The 23628-nt window shown below is 46.1% G+C and overlaps 1 protein-coding gene across 2 annotated transcripts in view; it reads left to right on the plus strand.

Annotated features, from left to right (window-relative positions):
• Positions 1-23628, plus strand: part of SPATA17 (spermatogenesis associated 17) — a 262006-nt gene that overhangs the window by 22251 nt on the left and 216127 nt on the right. For both annotated transcript variants that reach the window (XM_068232905.1, XM_068232904.1), the window contains exon 4: positions 15286-15336. In XM_068232905.1, the coding sequence (XP_068089006.1) occupies positions 15286-15336 (51 nt within the window). The remainder of the gene's footprint in view (positions 1-15285; positions 15337-23628) is intronic.

The raw sequence follows: 23628 nt of genomic DNA on the forward strand, positions 1-23628 counted from the left end.
CACAACCAATTCACTATATCATATTTTTTTTTTTTTCGCTTCAGTGTCTCTTTAAAGAAGTTGGCCGTCTGTTGAATAGTATGGGCGTGCCCAGTAGTACGAAGTCGCTCCTTTATGGCTTCTATTTTTTTTTTCCCTCCGAGTACAAGCAGCACATATCTTTCTTGCACTTGCACATGGCTGTGCTCTAGTCCAGAAGAGAAGTCCAGAAGTCCAGTGGGTATATAGGACCGCTTTGCTGAAACATTGAGCTATAGGGGGTTTCAGGAAATCTTTCACCATCCAGAGGCTTCCCACTGCTGATGTAAGTATCTAACTTTAGAAGTCACTTCAAGTGCCCTTTAAAGAGAACCCGAGGTGGATTTGAAGAATATTATCTGCATACAGAGGCTGGATCTGCCTACACAGCTCAGCCTCTGTTGCTATCCCAAACCCCCCTAAGGTCCCCCTGCACTCTGCAATCCCTCATAAATCACAGCCACGCTGCTGACAAACAGCTTGTCAGAGCTGGCTGTGTTTATCTCTATAGTGTCAGTCTTCTGCTCTCCCCGCCTCCTGCAGAACTCCGGTCCCCGCCTGCATCCCTTCTCTCCCTGCTGATTGGAGGGAAGGGACGGGGGCAAGGACCGGAGCTATGCAGGAGGCGGGGGAGCAGCTGAGACTGACACTACAGATGTAAATACAGCCTCACAGCACAGCTGTGATTTATGAGGGATTGCAGAGTGCAGGGGGACCTTAGTGGGGTTTGGGATAGCAACAGAGGCTGGGCTGTATAGGCAGATCCAGCCTCTGTATGCAGATAACATTCTTTAAACCCACCTCGGGTTCTCTTTAAATCACTTTAGGACCCAATCACACTTGGGCAATTAACGGGTGATTCACGCTAATCACCGAAGCGCTAGCGTTTTTTAAAGCGCTAGCAGAATTATAACTATAGGGTAGTGATCTCAGTGCCGCGACTGCCACCGATCACAGGCGTTTCACGATTAGCAGCAATCGTAAAACGTGTTGCCTGCAATATTTTCCCACCATACTGGCGCGATCGCGATACAGTGCTTAAAAAAGTGCTGAATGTGAGTGTACAGTGATTTTACCGCTCTAATCGCGGATAAATCACCCACGCAAAACGAAAGCGATAAGTGGTAACGTTTTGCTACTTCAAGTGTGATTGGGCCCATAGAGTTCCTGTTTGCCTTCCTCCCTCGCTTCCTTAACTTCCCCAACCCCATTTTTAATTTTACTACCTCCTTTTACTAACCATTTTACTACCTACTCTATCCTATATTCATTTGCTCAAAGATTTTAAAGTGCACCCAAGTCGAATCTCTGTTTAAACACCTCATGCTTATCGAGCCTTTAACAGTGGCCCCTGATGTTCTTTAAAGTATTAAAGTGAACCGAGCATCATTTTTAACACCAAGTGCAGCTCTATAGCAAATTAAAAATGCATTCTAAAAATGTGGTTTATTATTAAAAAAAACTTTCACTTTACCTCATTTTTTACATCTAAGGGTTAAAATAGCCACTTCGTCAGTCCGCAAAGGACCTGCGGTCCCTGAGCAGGAGATGGTGGAACACAGATAAGAAATCGCCTCATTAGACTTAACTGACCACAAACAAACCCCCACTGTACTTCAAACAGAAAACATCAGTTAAGGTAGCCATACACTGGTCGATTTGCCATCAGATTCGACCAACAGACAGATCCCTATCTGATCGAATCTGATCAGAGAGGGATCGTATGGCTACCTTTACTGCAAACAGATTGTGAACCGATTTCAGCCTGAAACCGTTCACAATCGGTGGTGGTGGTGGTGCTGCCGCCGCCTCCTCCCATCCTGCATACATTACCTCTCCGCCGGCACGACTCCCGGGTCTCCGCTCTTCTTCGCTCTGGTCTGCTCTGGTCTCCGGCATGCTTCCGTTCTTCCTGTCTGGGGGAAGTTTAAACAGTAGAGCGCCCTCTACTGTTTAAACTTCCTGCCGGGACAGGAAGAAGGGAAGCATGCCGGAGACCAGACCATAGCGGAGACGGAGAAGAAGAGCGGAGACACGGGAGTCGCGCCGGCGGAGCAGGTAATGTATGCGGCTCTATTGCGTCGGTCGTCGGGCACTCGAACGCCGCTAGTGATGCGCTCTACCCGCGGGCGATCGACGGTTATCGACGGAATGGATCGAAATTCGGCGTGTAGCGTGAACGATTGGCAGCAGATTCGATCCCAGTGATCGAATCTGCTGTCGAAACGGCGGCAAATCGGGCCAGTGTATGGCCAGCTTTACAGTTGAAGAATTTCACACATAGCCTGGACAATGCTAGTTGTAAAACAGCAGGGGATTGAGCTTCTGAACAATGGCAGCCCTTGCAGCTATTTGAAGCCAGGAGCTGCTTAGTTCACTTTAAATGATTTGCGGCCCCTTGGCCATCCAAAATAGCCTCGCCCCCTGCTGTGAGGTATCTTGGCCCCCTGCTGCGGTAGCTCCACCCCCACCTCGGTGGGCCTGCATGTTGCTGCAGGTGTGTGTGTGTGCGTGCGTGCGTGTGTGTGTTTGAGGGCTCTTTCACACTTATGTGTGGTGCTTTCCGTTTTGATGCACTACACATTTTGTGTGCAAGATAACATGAAAGTTTATTGACTTTCTAGTTACAGTTAGGTAAAGTTTTCCTGCACGTTGCGATGTAATGCACCTGGGAAAGCTTTATCGCACAACACAAGCGATTTTTCCATCAGGTTATAAGTAATGCTTTTACTGCTGATTCACATCGAAACGCAACCCCACCACCCATGCTGTGCGTCATAACACATGCAAAGATCGCGTTCGTTAGCTAGTGTTTCATTTTGCTAGTTCGGCTCCTTAGCAATCTCCAAAAAAATTAATACGGCACTAGTCTGAAAAGTTTGGACATCCCTGCAGAGGCTTCCCATGGCGTCCTCCACTGCCAAGCGCAGATCCCCCAAAATAATTCCATCAAGGGCTTATCAGAATGTAGATCGGGGGCACGCATGAGTGCCTCAGTGCTACTGTGCAGTCATGCTCGTGCCTAAAGAGGGGCGTGGCCTGGATCTAGAGGGTCCCGGCTAGGAGGACACGGTGCTTCTCCAGCAGAGGCTCCCCTCTTCTTCTGTAAGTATGTCTTTTTTTTTTTTGTATTCTACTCAAGGTTACCTCAGGTTCCCCTTTAAAGCATACATGTCAAACTCTGGCCCGCGGGCCAAATCTGGCCCTCAGAGCCATTAAATTTGGCCCTCAAGTGGTTTCCCAACTTTGCATTATGTTTAAGCTATATAACTGAAAATAAAAATATGAGACTCTTGCCTTTGCCACTAATGTTCTATCAATCATTCGTACTACACGTACAATTTATTATATCATACGTTTTTGTTTTTTTGCTTCAGTGATTGAATAGGATGTTCAATCCCTCCCTCACCATAGTTTGTTTGTTTGTTTGTTTGTTGGTTTATCTATGTAAGTTTGTAATTTGCAGCCCTTATTATTTATTGAACAGCTCTGCATAGTATTTTGGTGCTTTATAAATAAAATATATTAACAATAAAGATGGCCCGAACCTCCGATTTTCGGTTCGCGAACTTCCGCAAAAGTTTGGTTCGCGCGAACTTTCGCGAACCGCAATAGACTTCAATGGGGAGGCGATCTTGGAAAACTAGAAAAAATTATGCTGGCCACAAAAGTGATAAAAAAGATGTTTCAAGGGGTCTAACACCTGGAGGGGGGCATGGCGGAGTGGGATACATGCCCAAAGTCCCGGGGAAAAATCTGTATTTGATGCAAAGCAGTGTTTTAAGGGCAGAAATCACATTGAATGCTAAATTGCAGGCCTAAAGTGCTTTCACACATCTTGCATGTGTATACATCAATCAGGGAGTGTAATTCCTCCCCCTTCCTCCTCCTTCCTCCTCTTGTCTTCCAGTGATTTGTAGGATGTCAAAAGCCAGCTTACATACATTGGCCGGGAATCGAACCCAGGTCAAATGCTTGGAAGGCAGCTATGCTCACCACTATACTACCAACACTACATGCTGAAGCCAGCCTAGCATGTACCATTGTGATATACCCAAGAGAAAAATGAGCTTGCTTAGGGATTTGTAGGATGTCAAAAGCAACCTCACATACACTGGCCAGGAATCAAACCCAGGTCAACTGCTTTGAAGGCAGCTATGCTCACCACTATACCACCAACATTACATGGCCTTAAGAGACTGCTAGTACGGTAAAATGCTGCCTCCCGACAAATCGGCACGTACCCGACTCCTCATCGCCGCAGGCTCATCCCTCTGCCATCTCTATGACGGCAGAGTGCTGACTGCCGGTCAAGAGCCGCTTTCATTGGCTCCTGACGCTGTCTATCAATGGGAGCCAATATGATTGGATCTCCGTGATCACGCGGTCAGGAGCCAATGAAGATGGCTACTGACCTGCTTACAGAGCTCTGTCGTCTTATCGTCGGCAGAGCGAGAGAATTGCGGCGGGTGCAGAGCGGCGAGATCGGCGGGGACGCCCGATTTATTACGACGTTAAATCTACGTCCAGTCAGAGCCGCAGCACCACCTGCTGGATGTAGATTCGTACTGTGTCGGTCAGGAACCAGTTAAAAAATATCCATATATTCACACAGCAGGAAGTTTTGAATACCAGCAACTTTATTCAAACAAAAGTTTACCCCATCCGATTTCACCTCTGCGAAGGAGTCGGAACGACAGACAGTTTGTCTGCCAGTTGGTTGCTATGGGTTACGTAGCTCATTGCCTCTTAAATATCCAAACAAAAAGCTAAAAAAAAAAAAGTAGGGTGTCGTTTTTAAAACTTGCTGACATAATAAATTAGCCAGGCGAGCCCTGAAAACGCGCTTCTTCGCCTCCTTCCTACTGTAGAGATAAATTTGTAGGTCACTTTAAACATTTTCCTCCGCTAATAGCCAGAGAGGTATCGGCTGCCAGCAAACAAGGTAAAGCATATGCACAAAATGCCTGTGATTACTTGCTAATAAATCACCCTAATGATCATATCCAAAATGGAGAAATAAAAGTTGCACTGATGCAGAAAATAAAAGCTCATCATAAGCGGCGCCCATATGTGCACAGGAACTATGGTTTGTCAACATCGCTCTGATCTATCGGCCTTGAATTTGTCGAGTTAGGAATCCGGGGCTGGAAACGGCACCCCCTGCGCGCTCCCCGACGGTCCGAGGTCGTAGCAGACCGCATTAATCTTGTCTGTCCCGGGACACCATTCTTGTTCCTCGCTGTCTCTTCACCTGTCTAGGTGACCTCTGCAAATAGTTCCATTACACTGACAAAAAAAGACACTGCGATGTCTCCAAAATGTCGCCTCTGCTTCTAATAATAATAATCCTAACACTTGTGTAGCACTTTTCTGCTGTTGAACTCAAAGCGCTCAAGAGCTGCAGCCACTAAGGGGCCACCCTGCAGTGTTAGGAAGTCTTGCTTAAGGACTTCTTACTGCATAGGTACTGACCCTAACCAGGATTCAAACCCTGGTCTCCCATGCCAAAGGCAGAGCCCTTAAAGGATACCCGAGGTGACATGTGAGATGATGAGATAGACATGGGTATGTACAGTGCCAAGCACACAAATAACTATGCTGTGTTCCTTTTTTTTTTCTTTCTCTGGCTGAAAGAATTAAATATCAGGTATGCAAGTGGCTGACTCAGTCCTGACTCAGACAGGAAGTGACTACAGTGTGACCCTCACTGATAAAAAAATTCCAACTATAAAACACTTTCCTAGCAGAAAATGGCTTCTGAGAGCAAGAAAGAGATAAAAAGGGAAATTTCTTATCAGTGAGGGTGACACTGCACTCACTTCCTGTCTGAGTCAGGACAGAGTCAGCCACTTACATACCTGATATTTAACTCTTTCAGGCAGAGAAAGAAAAAAAGGAACCCAGCATAGTTATTTGTGTGCTAGGCACTGTACATACCCATGTCTATCTCATCATGTCACATGTCAGTTTGGGTATCCTTTAACCAGGCTGTATAAGGTTAAGGTACCCACACACTATACAATCTTGACCAATTTTACGAAATCTATGAACAGTAGTAGTACACGGCTTAAAGGGGAACTGAAGTAAGAGGTATATGGAGGCTGCCATATTTATTTCCTTTTAATCAATACCAGTTGCCTGGTAGCCCTGCTGGTCTATTTCTCTGCAGTAGTATCTGAATAACACCAGAAACAAGCATGCAGCTAGTCTTGTCAGATCTGACTTTAAAGTCTGAAACACCTGATCTGCTACATGCTTGTCCAGGGGCTATGGCTAATAGTATTAGAGACAGAGGCTCAGCAGGGCTGCCAGGCAACTGGTATTGCTTAAAAGGAAATAAACATGGCAGCCTCCATATACCTCTCTCTTCAGTTCCCCTTTAAAGCAAACCTGAAGCGGAAAAAAAAAGTATGATATAATGAATTGTATGTGTAGTACGGATAGTTAAAAGAATATTAGAAGCAAAGAATAAAGTCTCATATTTATATTTTCAGTTATATAGCTTTTATAGATATATAGCTTTTTTATAACATTGCATCATTCTGTCACATTTGCAGTTTTGAAAACCACACTCTGCCTTTTTAGCTATAAAATAAAGCAGAAATAAATGACCCGTTGAACTCTCCTGCAGTAAAACCTTATCTCAAGCTGTCTCTCACAGTTTATTGGCTATGTAAGTGCCTCAGATAACAGGACTGTATTCGTCCCAAGTTGGGTAGAAGGTTTTTTTTTTTAACTCTTCTTGTACTGGAAAACAATCTGAGACTCTTTCCTTTGCTACTAAACTAATGTTATATTTCTTAGCTGTACTACACATACAATTAATTGTTTCATAAGTTTATTTTCACTTCAGGTTTGGTTGAAAGTGCCCAATATGAATTTCCCTCTCAATACCGATTCGATCTGTTGAGAATCTATCCTCCCAAAATGTCTGATCAACTATCAATCTACTTTATCCAAAAATCATTCAAAAGTATTGATCAATAGGACAGAAGTTTAGGGGAACCCAGCTGGAAACCTCATAGGGAACAGTTCTCCAATCACAGCAGCCTCTACAGCACAAAGCCTTGTGATTGGCCGAATAGCGTGGGTGTGGTTTACTACAACCTATCTGAAAGCTTGCAGTTTGAGAGGGTGCCGTCCACCCAGTCACGTTAGTGGATTTTCTCTATGAGGTTTCCTGCTGAGTCCCCTAAACTAGACTTGCCCCAGATCTGGATCGATTGGCGATGGGGCAGAAGCATCAGTAGACCTACGGCCTATTGGGCTGTTCTGTGCTGTATTTGAGGGTGTAACTAGAGGGGAGCAGCCCCTGTAACAGCGGGGGGGGGGGGGGGCAGAGCTGTGGGGGACCCCAACTACTAACCTTCCCTTCCTCCGATACAGGGGACTATCCTTCAGGTCCTCTTGCCGGTGCCCGCATGACCTTCTGAGTGCGGCTGTAGCCATAAATGTCCGGCACCCTTTTTGCCTGCCTTGCTCGGTCCATCCTGTTATTCCTGGGTCGTCCCTGGTTGAAGTTATTTAAGTAGTTCCGAAGACAACCGCATCCATACTGCGAATCGGCTGCCCGAAGAGTACACAAACAAACACAGAACATTTATATCGCGCTTTTCTCCTGGCGGACTCAAAACGCCACTAGGGCATGCTCTATAGGCAGTAGCAGTGTTAGGGAGAATTGCCCAAGGTCCCCTACTGAATAGGTGCTGGCTTACTGAACAGGCAGAGCCGAGATTCGAACCCTGGTCTCATGTATCAGAGGCCCTTATCCATTACACTATCCAGCCACCTACACCAAATAACTATTTGGACTTAAAGGGATACTGTAGGGGGGTCGGGGGAAAATTAGTTGAACTTACCCGGGGCTTCTAACGGTCCCCCGCAGACATCCTGTGCCCGCGCAGCCACTCACCGATGCTCCGGCCTCGCCTCCGGTTCACTTCTGGAATCTCAGACTTTAAAGTCTGAAAACCACTGCGCCTGCGTTGCCATGTCCTCACTCCCGCTGATGTCACCAGGAGCGTACTGTGCAGTCGCAAACCATACTGGGCCTGCGCAGTACGCTCCTGGTGAGATCAGCGGGATCGAGGACACGGCAACACAGGCGCAGTGGTTTTCAGACTTTAAAGTCTGAAATTCCAGAAGTGAACCAGAGGTGGGGCCGGAGCATTGGGGAGTGGCTGCACGGGCATAGGATGTCTGCGGGGGACCATTAGAAGCCCCGGGTAAGTTCAACTCATTTTCCCCTGAACCCCCTACAGTGTCCCTTTTAAGCGGGTTCAATAAATTTAGCTGTGGTCAGCGCAAGAATGGAGGGATGGACTGAGGAGTCTCTGGCATCTAGAGCCTTCTCTCTATATAGGGTAATTATCCAGGGCCGGTTCTAGACTTTTTGTTGCTGGAGGCAAACTTGTGAGGATGATCACACAGCATCCCACAATTTACTCTTCTTCATTTAATGTTCTCACATGACATGCTGCAGCTCAACACAATAGCACACTAGCCGGCTGCGGGTCTGTGACAAACAAACTGCTCACCCTCAGACAGTTGGCCGTCCTCCATTCCTCCTCTGTCAGGACAGCAGTGCCACCCTCCTCCATTCTGCTGTGCAAGTCAAATGAAACACCACTGCTCTCCTGCCTACCCCCTCCTCACTCACTGTCAGACTTCTCACACAGCACAACAAGCTGATTTTCCCCAATGATGACCTCTTCACCTCGCTCTCTTCTCACTTCTCCTCCTACTCTGACTGCATGCTGTTAGTGTAAACACACAGTACAAAAATGCTGCCCCTGTAATCTCTTGTAATCTCTGCGCCTTATGCAAATGTTTCACCTTGCTTCATGAGAGAACCCCCCCCCTTTTACACTTGGTCACTTTGTTTGCGTTGTGTTACCCGTTCTGCATGCAGGGTGATGCAACAGCAAACTGTATGGGGCCCAGTATCCTAACTGCATCGCATTGCACCAGAAGTTTCCGACCCGCTGCATAGTCAATATCGTGATACCATGTGACTTCTGCGGTGACGGAATGCATGGAAATCAATGAGCGATGAAGAAATTTGAATTTGTTGGTGGCGCCCATGCCACAGGGTCATACGAATTGATCTTTTTTTTTATTTTGACGTTGCGGTGAGATGGGATTGGGCGGCGCATTGCACCGCTCATCTCAAATGTAAAACGGGCCAAAGAGTTTTGTCCTGCCTCACTTTGGGTTTCCTTCAAACAAGTTTCGCCATTATGTAGAGATCCGATCCCAATAACTATTTCCCAACAGCAGCAGAGTTTCCTTTTAAAAAGTGACCTATAGCAGCAAAGCCTCTTAATAGGCTGATCACATTCAACAGTATCCATATCTAATTTTGAGAAAAGTATAGATTGCCTCCAGGCGCCAAACCTGAAGTTCCTCAACGGAAGCTGAAACCAGAAACATGCTATTAAAATGTAGAGCGTGGCGGAGCGTAGAGTGAGCTGGCCAGTCTGGAATGTCACGCGATTGGCCGGGCATTAATCAAATGTGTGTGTGTGTAAACAGATAAGTCTCCAGTCTTGATTTTAAAGATTTCTGGAAGGGGACATCTCTGAATAGATGAATACCCAACGCCTGGTATACGGCCTGAAGGAAGCAATATAACATTAATCACATTATAATCGGTAAAAATGCATTCCACGCGTCTCTCTCCTATTCGCCGCCACCTTTCCCTAAGACGTCTCTATTCTCCATGCCAGCCTGTGTGCTCGGTGACTGTAAATTCTTTATTTCCGAAGCCTGCATGCCAATATTTGCATGTTCTTTAATTTCGGCCGCGTAGATCTACGTTTAGGTTTATCTGCCTCCTTTCCGCCCAGTAAACAAGGCTTATCACCCTTCTCTGCCTTTTTAATAAGTTCCCCCTGATCTGCCCCATAAATTACTCCTGGTTATCCAGAGGATGCAGCCAATCCAGGCCAGCCCTCAATCACTCTGCAGATGAGGACATAGATCAGCCTGGCTTAGATTAGTCATTCGTTTTCCTGGAAGTCCTGATAGGGGTATGTATATGATAGTGTTCCAATCGCTAAAACATGTTAGCGGAATTAGACACCGCAATGAATTAAGCTAACCAGCTATCACCCGAGACCGATATCTATCTGTTAACAGTAGGGGAACCTGAAAAAAAAAATCAAATGTAGTATATTTAGGGAGATTTCAGGCTGAACGCTGGCAGCATAATGCCTTTATAGCCAATTATTCTTTGTAGGAGAAATGCGCATTCATATCTGGCAGTAATACTGGCCAGAACTTTCAAGCCCATTGTTATTTGTTTTGTTTTTTTTATATTTGGTTTGAATAGAGCAGCACAGTGGCATAGTGGTTAGCACTATTTGCACGGAGTTTGTATGTTCTCCCCTGTGTGGGGTTTCTCCGGGCAGTCTGGTTTCCTCCCACATCCCAAAAACATACAGATAAGTTAATTGGTTTCCCCCTAAATTGGCCCTAGACTATGATACATACACTACATGATACATACATATGTATGTATGTATGTATCATGTAGTGTATATATTGTTGTCTACATATGACTGTGGTAGGGATTAGATTGTGAGATCCTTTGAGGGCCAGTTAAAGGATACCCAAAGTGACATGTGACATGATGAGATAGACATGTGTATGTACAGTGCCAAGCACACAAATAACTATGCTGTGTTCCTTTTTTTTCTTTCTCTGCCTGAAAGAGTTAAATATCAGGTATGTAAGTGGCTGACTCAGTCCTGATTCAGACAGGAAGTGACTACAGTGTGACCCTCACTGATAAGAAATTCCCCTTTTTACCTCCTTCTTGCTCTCAGAAGCCATTTTCTGCTAGGAAAGTGTTTTATAGTTGGAATTTCTTATCAGTGAGGGTCACACTGTAGTCCCTTCCTGTCTGAGTCAGGACTGAGTCAGCCACTTACATACCTGAAATGTAACTCTTTCAGGTAGAGAAAGGAAAAAAGGCACCCAGCATAATTATTTGTGTGCTAGGCACTGTACATACCCATGTCTATCTCATCAAGTCACCTCTGGTATCCTTTACGTGATAAGACAATATACTCAGTGCTGCGGAAAATGTCGGTGCTATATAAATACTAAACCGTTAATAGAGCGAAAAGGGATTAGTGTCTAAGGCACAGTTGTAGAGTTTTTTTTTCTCATTTCTTGCCCTTGGGACCACTGCATTGAAACCCTTTCCAATCCACTCAACAGATCACCCGCATTTCCAAACCTCCGTCCCTCCAGCCACTCATCTCTCAACTTGGCTGCTAATTGACCATCTGATTCGATAATTATTAAATCAGATGAAAATTGGTGCTGCCAAGAGCATGCCCGATCGATGATGCAACCAATTTCGGGCCGAAATTGGCTGCATGTATTGATCAGATGTGCTGCAAGATGTCAGACCGTCATGATTGATTGGGTGCATGGCGCGAAGAGCGAGTGATATTGGGATGGCCGATAATTGGGACAAAACCCCCAGCACTGCCCCCCAGTGTATAAATGTGCCCCCCCCCCCCATGTTTGCATTTATACATTACCTGTTCTGTGTCACCGACCCTGTGATGCCCATTCATCTTTGGAATCCCCCTTAGCTCTTTTGTTAGCGTTATACACACCGCTGGCATGGTGGGTGGGAGACGTCACACACGCGCCATGTGCTATACGCTGGCGGCATGTATAGCACTAGCCGAGGAGTTGTTGATTCCAATGACTGATGGGCACTGCTTGGTGGGCAACATAGGACAGATGATGCGTAAATGAACATGGAGGGGGGCCACGTTTATACACTAGGGGGGGCAACGGCGTAGCGCCCGACTCAGACAATTCCTGAGAGATTTCATGCAAAAATTGATAGGGAAATGGCCTCTGTTGTATGGGCAGCCATCAGATCTCTCTCTAATCAGATTCGATCAGAGAGAGATTTGTCTCTTGGTTGAATCTCCCCATCATCACTAGATGTATGGCCACCTCTAGAGATGTCGGTGATCTGTCTGTGCTTCTGCAGTGGGTGTCAGTGTGGTCTCTACACCTCCTTGCAGATGACCCATCCATCAGTGGGGGGGGGGGGAGTCAGGGCCAGCGCTTGCTTGCACACTGTAGCTCCCCCTCATAATGCACGCGCTGCTGCATCATTTCATGGTGCGGCATGGTGCTGGCCTTGTCCAACACTTCAAGAAGAGGGGCCTGGCACCGTGCCGGACTGGAAACAGTAGCGGCGCTTGCACCAGAGAGCCTACATTCACTCATGTAATATTACTATTGTGGGGCCAGCGGTGATCAAAGTGTAGGACTTAGGGCATCTCCAGTGGAAGTCATATTGCTCCTCATAGGACGATGTCCAACATCTGGAGCTGGAGAGAACAATCCATTGCTGGACCAAGTCCGACAGTGTATTGGGAATGGTTAAAGCAACTCTGTGGGTAAAAAGGATAAAAGTTTAATACTTTCCTTAGTAGTCTGGGTGATCCAGAGGCTTCCCATACCCTCTTCAAGACCACTGGTGCTGCCTGAGACACTCTTCTTCGTGGACTCCTGTTCACTTACGAGCTTCAGTACTGGACAAACGCAAGTATGCGCCATGCATGCCCGGTAGTACAAAGTTGCTCATGCTCAGAGGAAAAAGTGATACATAAAATATTTTCCCCTCCATGTCCCAGCCTCTCCATTCATGGCACCTAATACTACCCGCCTCCACCTCAGACAAGCACTCAAATACTCAACCAGAGAAAGAGTCCAGTGCCAAACTCCCCATTGCTGCGATCACCTGAAGCCCGTCCTGAAACAAAGAAGAGTCAAGTCTATGTGATTGGTCAATGCCATTGTGCCAGTGGTAATTGTAAATCGGTTCAGTTCCATTCAAATAAAAGGCAGTGTGGCATTTGGAGAGGTATCTTCTTTACTGCAACACCTCCACACTGGCTGCAACCACTTTTATGCAACTTGGTCGGAGAGGCAATGTGACTATACTGGGGGGAGACCCCCACTTCATTATTTGCACTGGGTCCATGGTCTCCTATTTAAGTCACTGGTTCAGGTTTAGCTCAAGTTAGAAAATTAAATATATCAGGTTTATTGGCTTAAAGGGTAGCTGTAGGCTGCTAAAAGAAAACAAAGTTACATACTCATCTAAGAGGAGGGAAGGCTCTGTGTCTTTTAGAGCCTTCTCGGTTACCTCTGTGTCCCCTTATTCCACCCCTGGACCCCCGTTGCACTTAGCTGTTGAAAGCTTTGAAGTAATCGAGTTTCTGAGTGCTTTCGAAGATGTGTGACTCCATATTGGGCACGCACAGCCTTCCGAGGAGACCTGAAGATGCAGCCGGCAGGAAGATTGATTGGGGTGCAGGGAGGCAACGAGAAGCCCGAGAGAGGACTAGGAAGACTCCATAGGATCCATAGCCGTCACTCTTCTTAGGTGAGTATGTAATTTATTTATTTTTTTGGGTGGCTACAGGTATCTTCTAAATGAACCCGAGGTGAAACAATTATATTTGACCTCGTAAAAATTACTCTTTTAGGTATCCTATGGTTTTCTTTTGTATTTAAAAATTTACAAAGTAGGTTGAATGTTTTACTGTCTCTAATCAGTGGCAGCCTATTAAAGGGAACCTTAACTGAGTCTTTAAAAAAAAAAAGGTATTTTTAATGCTTCCCCCAGCCCCCTGCATTCGTCCTGTGCCTGCAACGTCACTCACCGATCATCCGGTCCGCCGCCGTGGCTCAGTTTCGTTTTTTGTGTACTGCTCATGTGCAGGAAGGCCACAGGGACAGGAGCGTGATTGAGGATGCACGCGGCCAGAGCTGCGCAGGCTCACTGGCTCTGTGACTGGCCAGTTGCTGAAAACGAAACTGAGTCACGGTGGGGGATGACGGCACAGGACATCTGCAGAGGGCTGGGGGAAGCCCCAGGTAAGTGAAGGTTCACTTTAAGTGTCCGAGAGTTAGAAAAAGGTCAATAGTTCACGTATTTTATCTCTCCTGCCCACAAGAGTTGTATTCTGACAGGAAAACCTTTATGGTTGTAATTAGTTTATCCGTGATGTTTACTATATTCCCCACAAGGTACTGACAAGACAGAAGCTGTCACTTCCATGCCTAGAAATAAACTCTTTCAAGCAGCAAAATAAAGAAAAATAAACAGCTTGGTTATTAATGTTTTGTACTGTAAATACTCTTGTTTATCTCATCATGTCACCTACCGCCTCGGGTACACTTTAACCTTCTTCTGTCCCAAGTAAACCAGCTACAAAAGATCTAAAGGTCCAACAGGTCCGTGGAGAACTTTTTGAAACTTCTACCACCCAATCTCCCTACCGTCTGTTTTTCTTTTTTAACGTTTGTTTGTTTTCCCCTCTCTTATCATTTTTTTTCTCATCCACAAATTGCCACATTAATTTCGAATTTAAACCGGCGCTTTGATTGAACGCCAGGAACGACTCCACCGCGCCCGTAATGGATAAAAAGGAGAGATAGGCGAGGTAGCGCCGCGGCATCATTGTCTTCATTTGGTAAATAACATATTGCAGCCAACTGTTTCTTAATTGCCCAGCCTGTTGATAAATAATCCAGGCCTGCTGCTCGCCACAGACAATTTGCTTTGGATCAGACTCGGCAATTCAAATAACACTAATTATTTATGATTTTATGATGTTAAAATGAATATTAAATGAAAGAAAATTCCCAAGGATTACTCGGATGGCGGCTAAGTACATAACGTTTTGTACAGATGGCGGAGATGGCTTTTCGGAGCGGCGTATGTCTCCTTGAAGGATTCGAGGGAGGTAGAAGGGCCTATCTCTGAATTTTTCATTAAACCAGACGTCTTGAAATATGAATTCCTTTTATGTTTCTGCGAGATTTGGGGGCTTTGGAAACCCCGGTGTATAAATCACCGAATGCTACGTGTCACCGCGACTTCTGAATATTCTCGCACTGTTATTTTATCCTAAGCAGAGCCCCATTGATTATCAAATTCAGCGGAGAGCACTTTATGATCATACATCTCCATTAGCGCCGTCTCTGACTGCCAAAGATTTCTCCGGTTAGGCCTGCATTATGTATTAGTCGGACCGCCGTCGTGATACAAACTTTGCTATGTGTGAAACCGGCGTTATGTATTATGTATAGACTTCCTTATCTCCCGTATATGTAAAAATAGAGGAGGCCTGTCTGTGTGTCGCTGCTGGAACCCGTACTGCACTTCTTTATTTAATTTTTTTCTCTCTCCCTCTCTCTCTTCTCTCTCCGCAGACAGCCTACTTCATTATGAAGATGAATCTCTACAATGAAAAGGCTGTCAGGGTAAATATCTCCTCTCTTGTTATACAGATGAAAAGTCAATTGTGATCTGAATTTGCTTTTAATAATAGAAGTAAACTAGACTAATGCAGGGAGGCTGGCAAAGAACAGGGGGAGGGGGGGGGTTTAGATCTGGCGAGGGGGGAGGTGGGGGCGTTAAAAGTGACTAGAAGCTGTACAGATATGGCCAGAAAGACGTACAGTAAGTGAGATATGTGATGGGGTTCCCGATATGTTATGTATTTAAAGAGGGGGTTGTCTGCCACAAAATCAAATTCCATTTAGCCACTGTTCTTTATTTATTATGTAATCTACAACCTGATCCTGCATTGCAAGCATTCCAATATAATCATAAATGTTTCTGCTGTAATGAATCTTATCTCAGTCAGCCTGGCTCCTTTCTGGCACATTGCAGAGGAGAGGGAAGCTTGTTATCTCCCCTCCCACATCCCTGCTCCTCACTGATTGGCTGAGGGCAGTTCAGTATGACATAAGACTGAGATGGGAAATATACCTTACCCCTCTGCAGAAACTGCTGAAAGACCATCTATGCTGTGCTCACATGAGTTTATAAAGCAAGCTGGATATGACAATGCAATTTCCAGGAGACAAAAAAGAGTAAGGGAGGAAATGACATTAGGATAGATTTCAGTCAGAGGCAGTAAAGATGGAAAATGCCTGGAACAGTTTTTTCTTTATTTACTATATAACATTCACTTAAATCAAAACGTGGACAGAACAATACATACAGTATGTTCTATAAGTAGAACAAGCATTTATCTACTTATATATTTGTTTTTTTTCCCTGGGATAATATGGCTGTCCCTGTTGCTTTAACATTATACTCTCAAATAATGGTTACTAGAAAGGGTAACCATCAAGGAATGCCCGTGAGGGGTACAAACTTGTCCTCCATACTCTACAGGACACCTGAAGCATTTAAAGAGGATCGTTAACCTAGAACTTCATCCCAGTAAAAAGCCAATACCCCTTTCCCCACTAGAAATCTTTACCTTTTCTCGAATAGATCATCAGAGACATCTGTATAGCTGATATTTTGGTGAAACCCCTCCCACAGTGTGATGTCAGGGCCATGGCCATGACAGTTTACTGTCTGTGAACCTAGTTGCATTGTGGGAAATAACGGCTTTTTCCAACTGCCAAGTAAGCAGCATCTCCCTCTGTGAAACGAACTCTCAGTAATGAGCATTGCGTAGAGATCACCTGGCAGAAATAAAGATGTCACCAGTCTCGCCACCATTGATACATTTCAGACTGTAAATCAAGGAGAGGAAACATTTTAAAATGGGCAAAAACATTGACAAAATAATGTATACTTTAACCACTTTTTTTCCCACTACAGTAAAGCTACGTCCTCTGTGACTTAAAGGGGCACTATGGCGTAAAATTGTAAAATGTAAAACCTGTGCAAACATAAACAAATAAGAAGTACTTTTTCGCAGAGTAAAATGAGCCATAAATTACTTTTCTCCTATGTTGCAGTCACTTACAGTAGGCAGTAGAAATCTGACAGAAGCGACCGGTTTTGGACTAGTCCATCTCTTCATAGGGGATTTTCAGCAAGGCTTTTATACTTTATAAAGATATTCCCTAAAAAGCATTTAAACAATGATGCTGGCCAGCTTTCGCTGCTCGCTACACAGTTTTTTGGCAGTTGGACAGAGCAACTGTCATTCACTAAGTGCTTTTGAAAATACTGTAAATAAATCCTTGAGAATCCCCCCATGAGAAGATGGGCTAGTCCAAAACCTGTCACTTCTGTCCGATTTCGACTACCTACTGTAAGTGACAGCAACATAGCAGAAAAGTAAGTTATGACTCATTTTACTCTGGAAAAAAGTACTTCTTATTTGTTTATGTTTGCACATATTTAAAATTTTACAATTTTTCGTCATAGTGCCCCTTTAATCCAAGCCACAAAGACATAGATATACACTTTGAAATTTCTGGTGCTCAAGAACCTTGGCCAGCCCTGCATGGGGAGCATACGGGGACGCCACTAGGCTACAAGGTAAATCTGTTTAAGGGAGGGGTACCATGGTTCAAATGGGGAAATGTCACAGGGAAAATGTAATAATTGGGATGCAGTGGCAACTATTACATTAAAATATACTGTTTAACAACACCCACTTTTAAGACAACACCCACTTTTAAGACCACAACCTCTACATAATCAAATTATTAGTTAACCTTTTCTCCCTAATTTTTACCATTAAAAATATTTTTCATAATAATTCTAAGTGAAAAGTACGGTACACACTGTAGCAAAAAGCATGAAAAACAGGAGAAATGTGTGTCTGCTTGGAGGAGGTAAGTCCACCCACCACTGCCTCCTCATGTTTTAAACTTTTTAGATATTTTTATACCTTTGGCACCTCCGTATCCATACTACGCTGTATCAAGTCCACCCCTAGTGGAGGGCTGGTACCCCCTTTTTTTCCTCATCTACGGAGAGCGACTGCTTGACCCTGTGTGGGGTCAGGTCTAATCTCCCCACCTGCCTATACAGTGGTTGACTTTGAGGTAACCCTGCTTTATGAGTACAGCCTATTACTCTATCATACCTCATTTCAAATACCAGTACATACTACACTACTGTATATTTGGCTCTTGGTGTCCCTACTCGGTGGGCAAACTGGGCTTTTTTTCTCCTAACAATGATCACCTCCAGTTCCAACTGGACTTAGATGTAATAGCCTTACAGGCCTTCTGTACATGTACTGTCCACACTCAGGAGGGCAAAATTAAAGGTCCATGCCCCATTGAGAATGCCGGAAGCCGGCGAAACGTCGGGGGAGCCGCACGTCTCAGCATGGGACGCCACGCCGTCCCTACTCTCACCTCAGCATCCACTACACGTCTGTAAAAGGGTCCTATACATCACCGTGCATGCCGTCCGGCCTCTAGACCGTGACCGCCACTGCTTGGACCTGTAGGCCACATTCATTCATCCACTGGCTATCATCCATTCCACCTGTGGAATATGGACATCTGGATCTATTAAGCGGACTTTCACGAAGGAGCACCTTATGTGATGAGAAGTTATGGTGAGACAAGCTTTATACATTGCATCTGCATTCTGAATGTGTAGCGCTGCTATGCGCATACACGCTGCATTCTGCTTCTGCATATCACTCTTGCCCTGACTTTGCTGCTAATCTGCTGCTAAACTTCTGTAGATTGTTGCACTATCCATGGTGCTGTGTGACGTGCATTGCACCGACAGACTTTGTTTCATTTGCCAGCACGAGGACATTTGAGATGGCTTTGGGCACAGGACTTTTTCAATCATGGTCCTTTGAGGAGACTCTATGTATGCTATGCAGCCTGTTGGGCCTTTTCCATGCATATACCTTCATCTGCTTAACTAGCTTTTGACCCTTAGCTGTCCGTTTTCATTTGATTACTAGAGTTAGATGCCGGCGGATGTTTGTTGGGTGTGAGGTTGTTTTGGGTTTGACGAGTGGTGACGGGGTGGCCATCCCATGTGCTTTTTATATTTTGTGTTTTTTTTTTTATTGGAGTGTTCAATAAATGTTGATATTTTTGCAAATAATAGGTGATTGCGATATATTGACATAAGTGGGTACTGCATGTCCTGCAACTAAAAAATATGCCACTGCCAGCCTTTTCATCAAAATTTAAGGTTAACAAGTGCAAACCCGGAAGCTGTTCCAGGGTCAGCACCATTCTTAAATGGAGGACAGAGAATTTCATCTATTATAGTGGACAAACGGAACACTGTAGAGAAGACAGACTAATGAGTAGACTATGCAGGAGGTAAGTATAACGTGTGTATGTTTATTTTAACTTTTATTTTTCAGTTCCAGGATTGCTCCTCCCTCCTTAATAGCTATGGTAGGCCATCACTCAGCAGGGTGGCACGGCTCCATCCACCTCACATTCTGAAGCCACGCCTCCCTACTAATAGCTATGATAGGCTATCACTCAGATGAGAGGCATGGCTACTCCTCAGTCTGAAGCCACTCCTCCCTACTAACAATTATGATAGGCTATCACTCAGCAGAGGTGTGGCCTCCCTCTCAGATTTAGTCTGTATCAACCCCTCCCTGCTAGCATCTATGATAGGCTATCACTCAGCATGGAGGCATATGACCCTCCCCCCGCCCAGCCAGTCTGTAGCCACTCCTTCCTGCTAGCATCTATGATAGACTATCACTCAGCATGGAGGCATGCCACCCTCCCCTGCTCAGCCAGTCTGTAGCCACTCCTTCCTGCTAACAGCTATGATAGGCTATCACTCAGCATGGAGGCATATGTCCCTCCCCCACCCAGCCAGTCTGTAGCCACTCCTTCCTGCTAACAGCCATGGTAGGCTATCACTCAGCATGGAGGCATATCTCCCTCCCATGCCCAGCCAGTCTGTAGCCACTTCTTTCTGCTAACAGCTATGATAGGATATCATTCAGCATGGAGGCATGGCTCCTCCCCCACCCAGTCAGTCTGTAGCCACTCCTCCCTGCTAACAACCATGATAGGATATCACTCAGCATGAAGGCATATGTCCCTCCTCCTCCCAGCCAGTCTGTAGCCACTGATCCCTGCTAACAGCTATGATAGGCTATCACTCAGCATGGAGGCATATCACCCTCCCCTGCCCAGCCAGTTTGTAGCCACTCCTTCCTGCTAACAGCTATGATAGATTATCACTCAGCATGGAGGCATTTCCCCAGCCTCTGCTCAGCCAATCTGTAGCCATTCCCCTCTGCTAACAGCTATGATAAGCTATCATGCAATGGGGAGGCATGGCTCCTCCCCCGCCCAGTCAGTCTGAAGCTACTTCGCCATGCCAACAGCCATAGTCGGCTATCACTCAGCATGGAGGCATATCTCCCTCCCTACCCCAGCCAGCCAGTCTGTAGCCACTCCTTCCTGCTAACAGCCATGGTAGGCTATCACTCAGCATGAAGGCATATGTCCCTCCCCCACCCAGCCAGTCTGTAGCCACTCATCACTGCTAACAGCCATGGTAGGCTATCACTCAGCATGAAGGCATATGTCCCTCCCCTGCCCAGCCAGTCTGTAGCCACTCATCCCTGCTAACAGCTATGATAGGCTATCACTCAGCATGGAGGCATATGTCCCTCCCCCGCCCAGCCAGTCTGTAGTCACTCCTTCCTGCTAGCATCTATGATAGGCTATCACTCAGCATGGAGGCATGGCTCCTCACCCGCCCAGTCAGTCTGAAGCCACTCCTCCCTGCTAACAGCCATGCCAACAGCCATAGTCGGCTATCACTCAGCATGGAGGCATATCTCCCTCCCTCCCCCAGCCAGCCAGTCTGTAGCCACTCCTTCCTGCTAACAGCCATGGTAGGCTATCACTCAGCATGAAGGCATATGTCCCTCCCCCACCCAGCCAGTCTGTAGCCACTCATCACTGCTAACAGCCATGGTAGGCTATCACTTAGCATGGAGGCATATCTCCATCCCCCACCCAGCCAGTCTTTAGCCACTCCTTCCTGCTAACAGCCATGGTAGGCTATCACTCAGCATGGAGGCATATGTCCCTCCCTCCCCCACCCAGTCAGTCTGTAGCCACTCCTCCCTGCTAAAAGCTATGATAGACTATCACTCAGCAGGTAGGCATGGCTCCTCCCCGCCTAGTCAGTGTCAAGCTACTCCTCCCTGCTAACAGCTATGATAGGGTATCAGTCAGTAGAAAAGTATAACACCCTCCCCCTGCCAAGTAAGTTTAAATCAACTCCTCTTTAGTAACAGCTATGATAGGTTATCACTCTGCAGGGAGGCACAGCTCTCTCCCCCACCCAGTCAGTTTAAAGCAACTCTTCCCTGGTAACAGCTATGATAGGCTATCACTCAGCAGGGAAGCACAGCTCTCTCACAGTCCAAGTTTCCTCCTAACAGCCATACTAGGGTATCACTAAGTGGGGTATAGCTTCAGCCGAAAAAGATCAATCCCTGCCCTCCCCCCCTTTCCCTTTTCTTTGAAACTACAGAGGGAATGTTTTATACTGAATGGGCGTAAGTTACGCTTCTTAATCTCAGGAACAGTAGTAGGTTGTTGTCCATACCTCCCAACTTTTTGAGATGAGAAAGCGGGACACTTTAAGACACGCCCCTGCCACACCCCTGATCACGCCCCTGCCACACCTCTAATCACGCCCCCACCACTCCCTTCGCCATGCTTACCGCTAAAAATTCATACGCAAAAGATGTAATTTTAGAATACAAACCACACCAGTCCTTTCTATCATCGCTAGATTTTATTCATATTAACATTTAAAATTAAGAAATAAATCAGTTTAAAGATGGGAATAAAGTTTGGAGCCGTTTTAACATGTTTTGTACATGAGTCCTGAAAGAGGGACAAATGAGGAAGAAAGGGGGACAGAGGGACTTGCTGTCCAAAAAGGGACTGTCCCTATGAAAAAGGGCCAGTTGGGAGTCATGGTTTCCCAGTATTTAGTGTCCCTCATGCTCTGGCATCAGGTGATGCATGCGCTATCTCTGCTGTCTCTCTGTGAGGATACTTGTAAAGTTGCTCATGTGTAGCAGCAGGACCTGTTCTAGACTTTTTGCTACCTGAGGCAAACTTGTGAGGATGCACCCCCCCCCCCTTCCCTAGTATAGGTAGCTAGTATAGTTGCTGCCCCCCAGTGCCTGCCTGCTTCCTCCTCCCCGCAGCTGCCGCCAGCTCGGAAAGTAACAGAGCGGCCACGTGGAGGGAGCGTGCATGAGCAGGATGCCGCGGATAGGGAGAAGGTGGGTCAGGATGCCGCCCTAGGGCCTATTGCCGCCTGAGGAACCTGCCTCACTCTGCATCATGGGCCACCCGGAGCTGTATAGCAGAACTCATAGATAAACATGACACACGATCGTCAAATCAGAGACTAAAGATAGCCATACATCAGGCGACTTGTCGACCAAGCGACCATCCGATACAATCATAAGCGAATCAGATGAAAATCGGTGCTGTCAAGTGCATGCCCGATCGACGATGCAACCAATTTTGGGCCGAAATTAATCGTTCAGACATGCTGCAAGATGTTGAGAGGCGAGCGATATCGGGATGAGTGACACATGCGACAAAACCCCATACGCTACCCCCCCCCCACCGGGGACCAGTACACTGTATATTACCTGTCCACAGCCGCCGCTGGCTCCGGGTGCTGTCCTCCGTCCATACACGCGCCCCACGGGGTTGCCAGTGTACATGAGGACACGTTTGTGACGCGACACGCCCCCATGTTACTCCAACACCCACGGACAAGCAGCATTTGCTGACAGTAGAGTTGCTCAAATCCGAATTCGGGAGATACCCGGATAATCCTATCCGGATATCTCCTAGTAAACATGGGCGGGAGGGGAGGGGGGTCAATCTTACCTGTATGACGTCTTCTTTGTTCCGTCCCTGGCGCCTCCCACGATGCGGTCCAAGCAGTGGTCACGTCACTACAGTAACTAAAACTTTTCCTCCTTCTGGGTTGAAGGAGGAAGTGTTTGTAGTCACGCGACCGGCGCATGGAACGCATTGTGGGAGAAGCCAGGGACTCACCGAAGAAGACGTAATACAGGTAAGATTGACCCCCCTCCCGCTCAGGCCGCACAGGTTTACTGGGGGATATCCGGATAGAACTATTTGAAGAATATCTCCCGAATTCGGATTTGAGCAACTCTGGGGGACAGGTAATGTACACTGGGCACTGGGGGGGGGGTCAGTACATCGAATATTACAGGGGACAGCATCAGGGCAGCGAGGCGGCGGATGCGGCATCACAATGCCAATTCCTGGACGATTTCATCATGAAATTAATTGGGAATCGGCCTGCGGTGTATGGGTAGGCAACAGACCCCTCTCCAATCACATTTGATCAGAAAGAGATCTGTCTCTTGGTCGATCTGCTCATACATCGCCTGGTGTATGGGCATCTTAACAAACCTATCATCTGATTGGATTTGTCACATGCTTCTCCATGAGTTCTGCTACACACAGCAACTGTAGCTACTTTTATAGAAGCTTCACTGCATTTTAAAACAATATTTTGATATTTTTTAAAATGAAACCACTGTTTAAGAAGAAAAAAAGAACAGTCCCTTTTACAAAATTAGCAGCAAAGCAACCCCCCCCCCCCCCCCCCAGCCTTCTTCAGATCAGAAGAGATATTCACCAGACTCCGAGTTAAGTGTGTCCTTTGCTTTCAGCTCAGATGTATCAGATTGCTGCAAACTAGACTGCAACATTGATTTCCAGTACCGGCTCCCAAAATAGTAAACACATTTAAATTGATAG

This window comes from Hyperolius riggenbachi, chromosome 4 (assembly GCF_040937935.1).
Source record: "Hyperolius riggenbachi isolate aHypRig1 chromosome 4, aHypRig1.pri, whole genome shotgun sequence".
NCBI lineage: Eukaryota > Metazoa > Chordata > Amphibia > Anura > Hyperoliidae > Hyperolius > Hyperolius riggenbachi.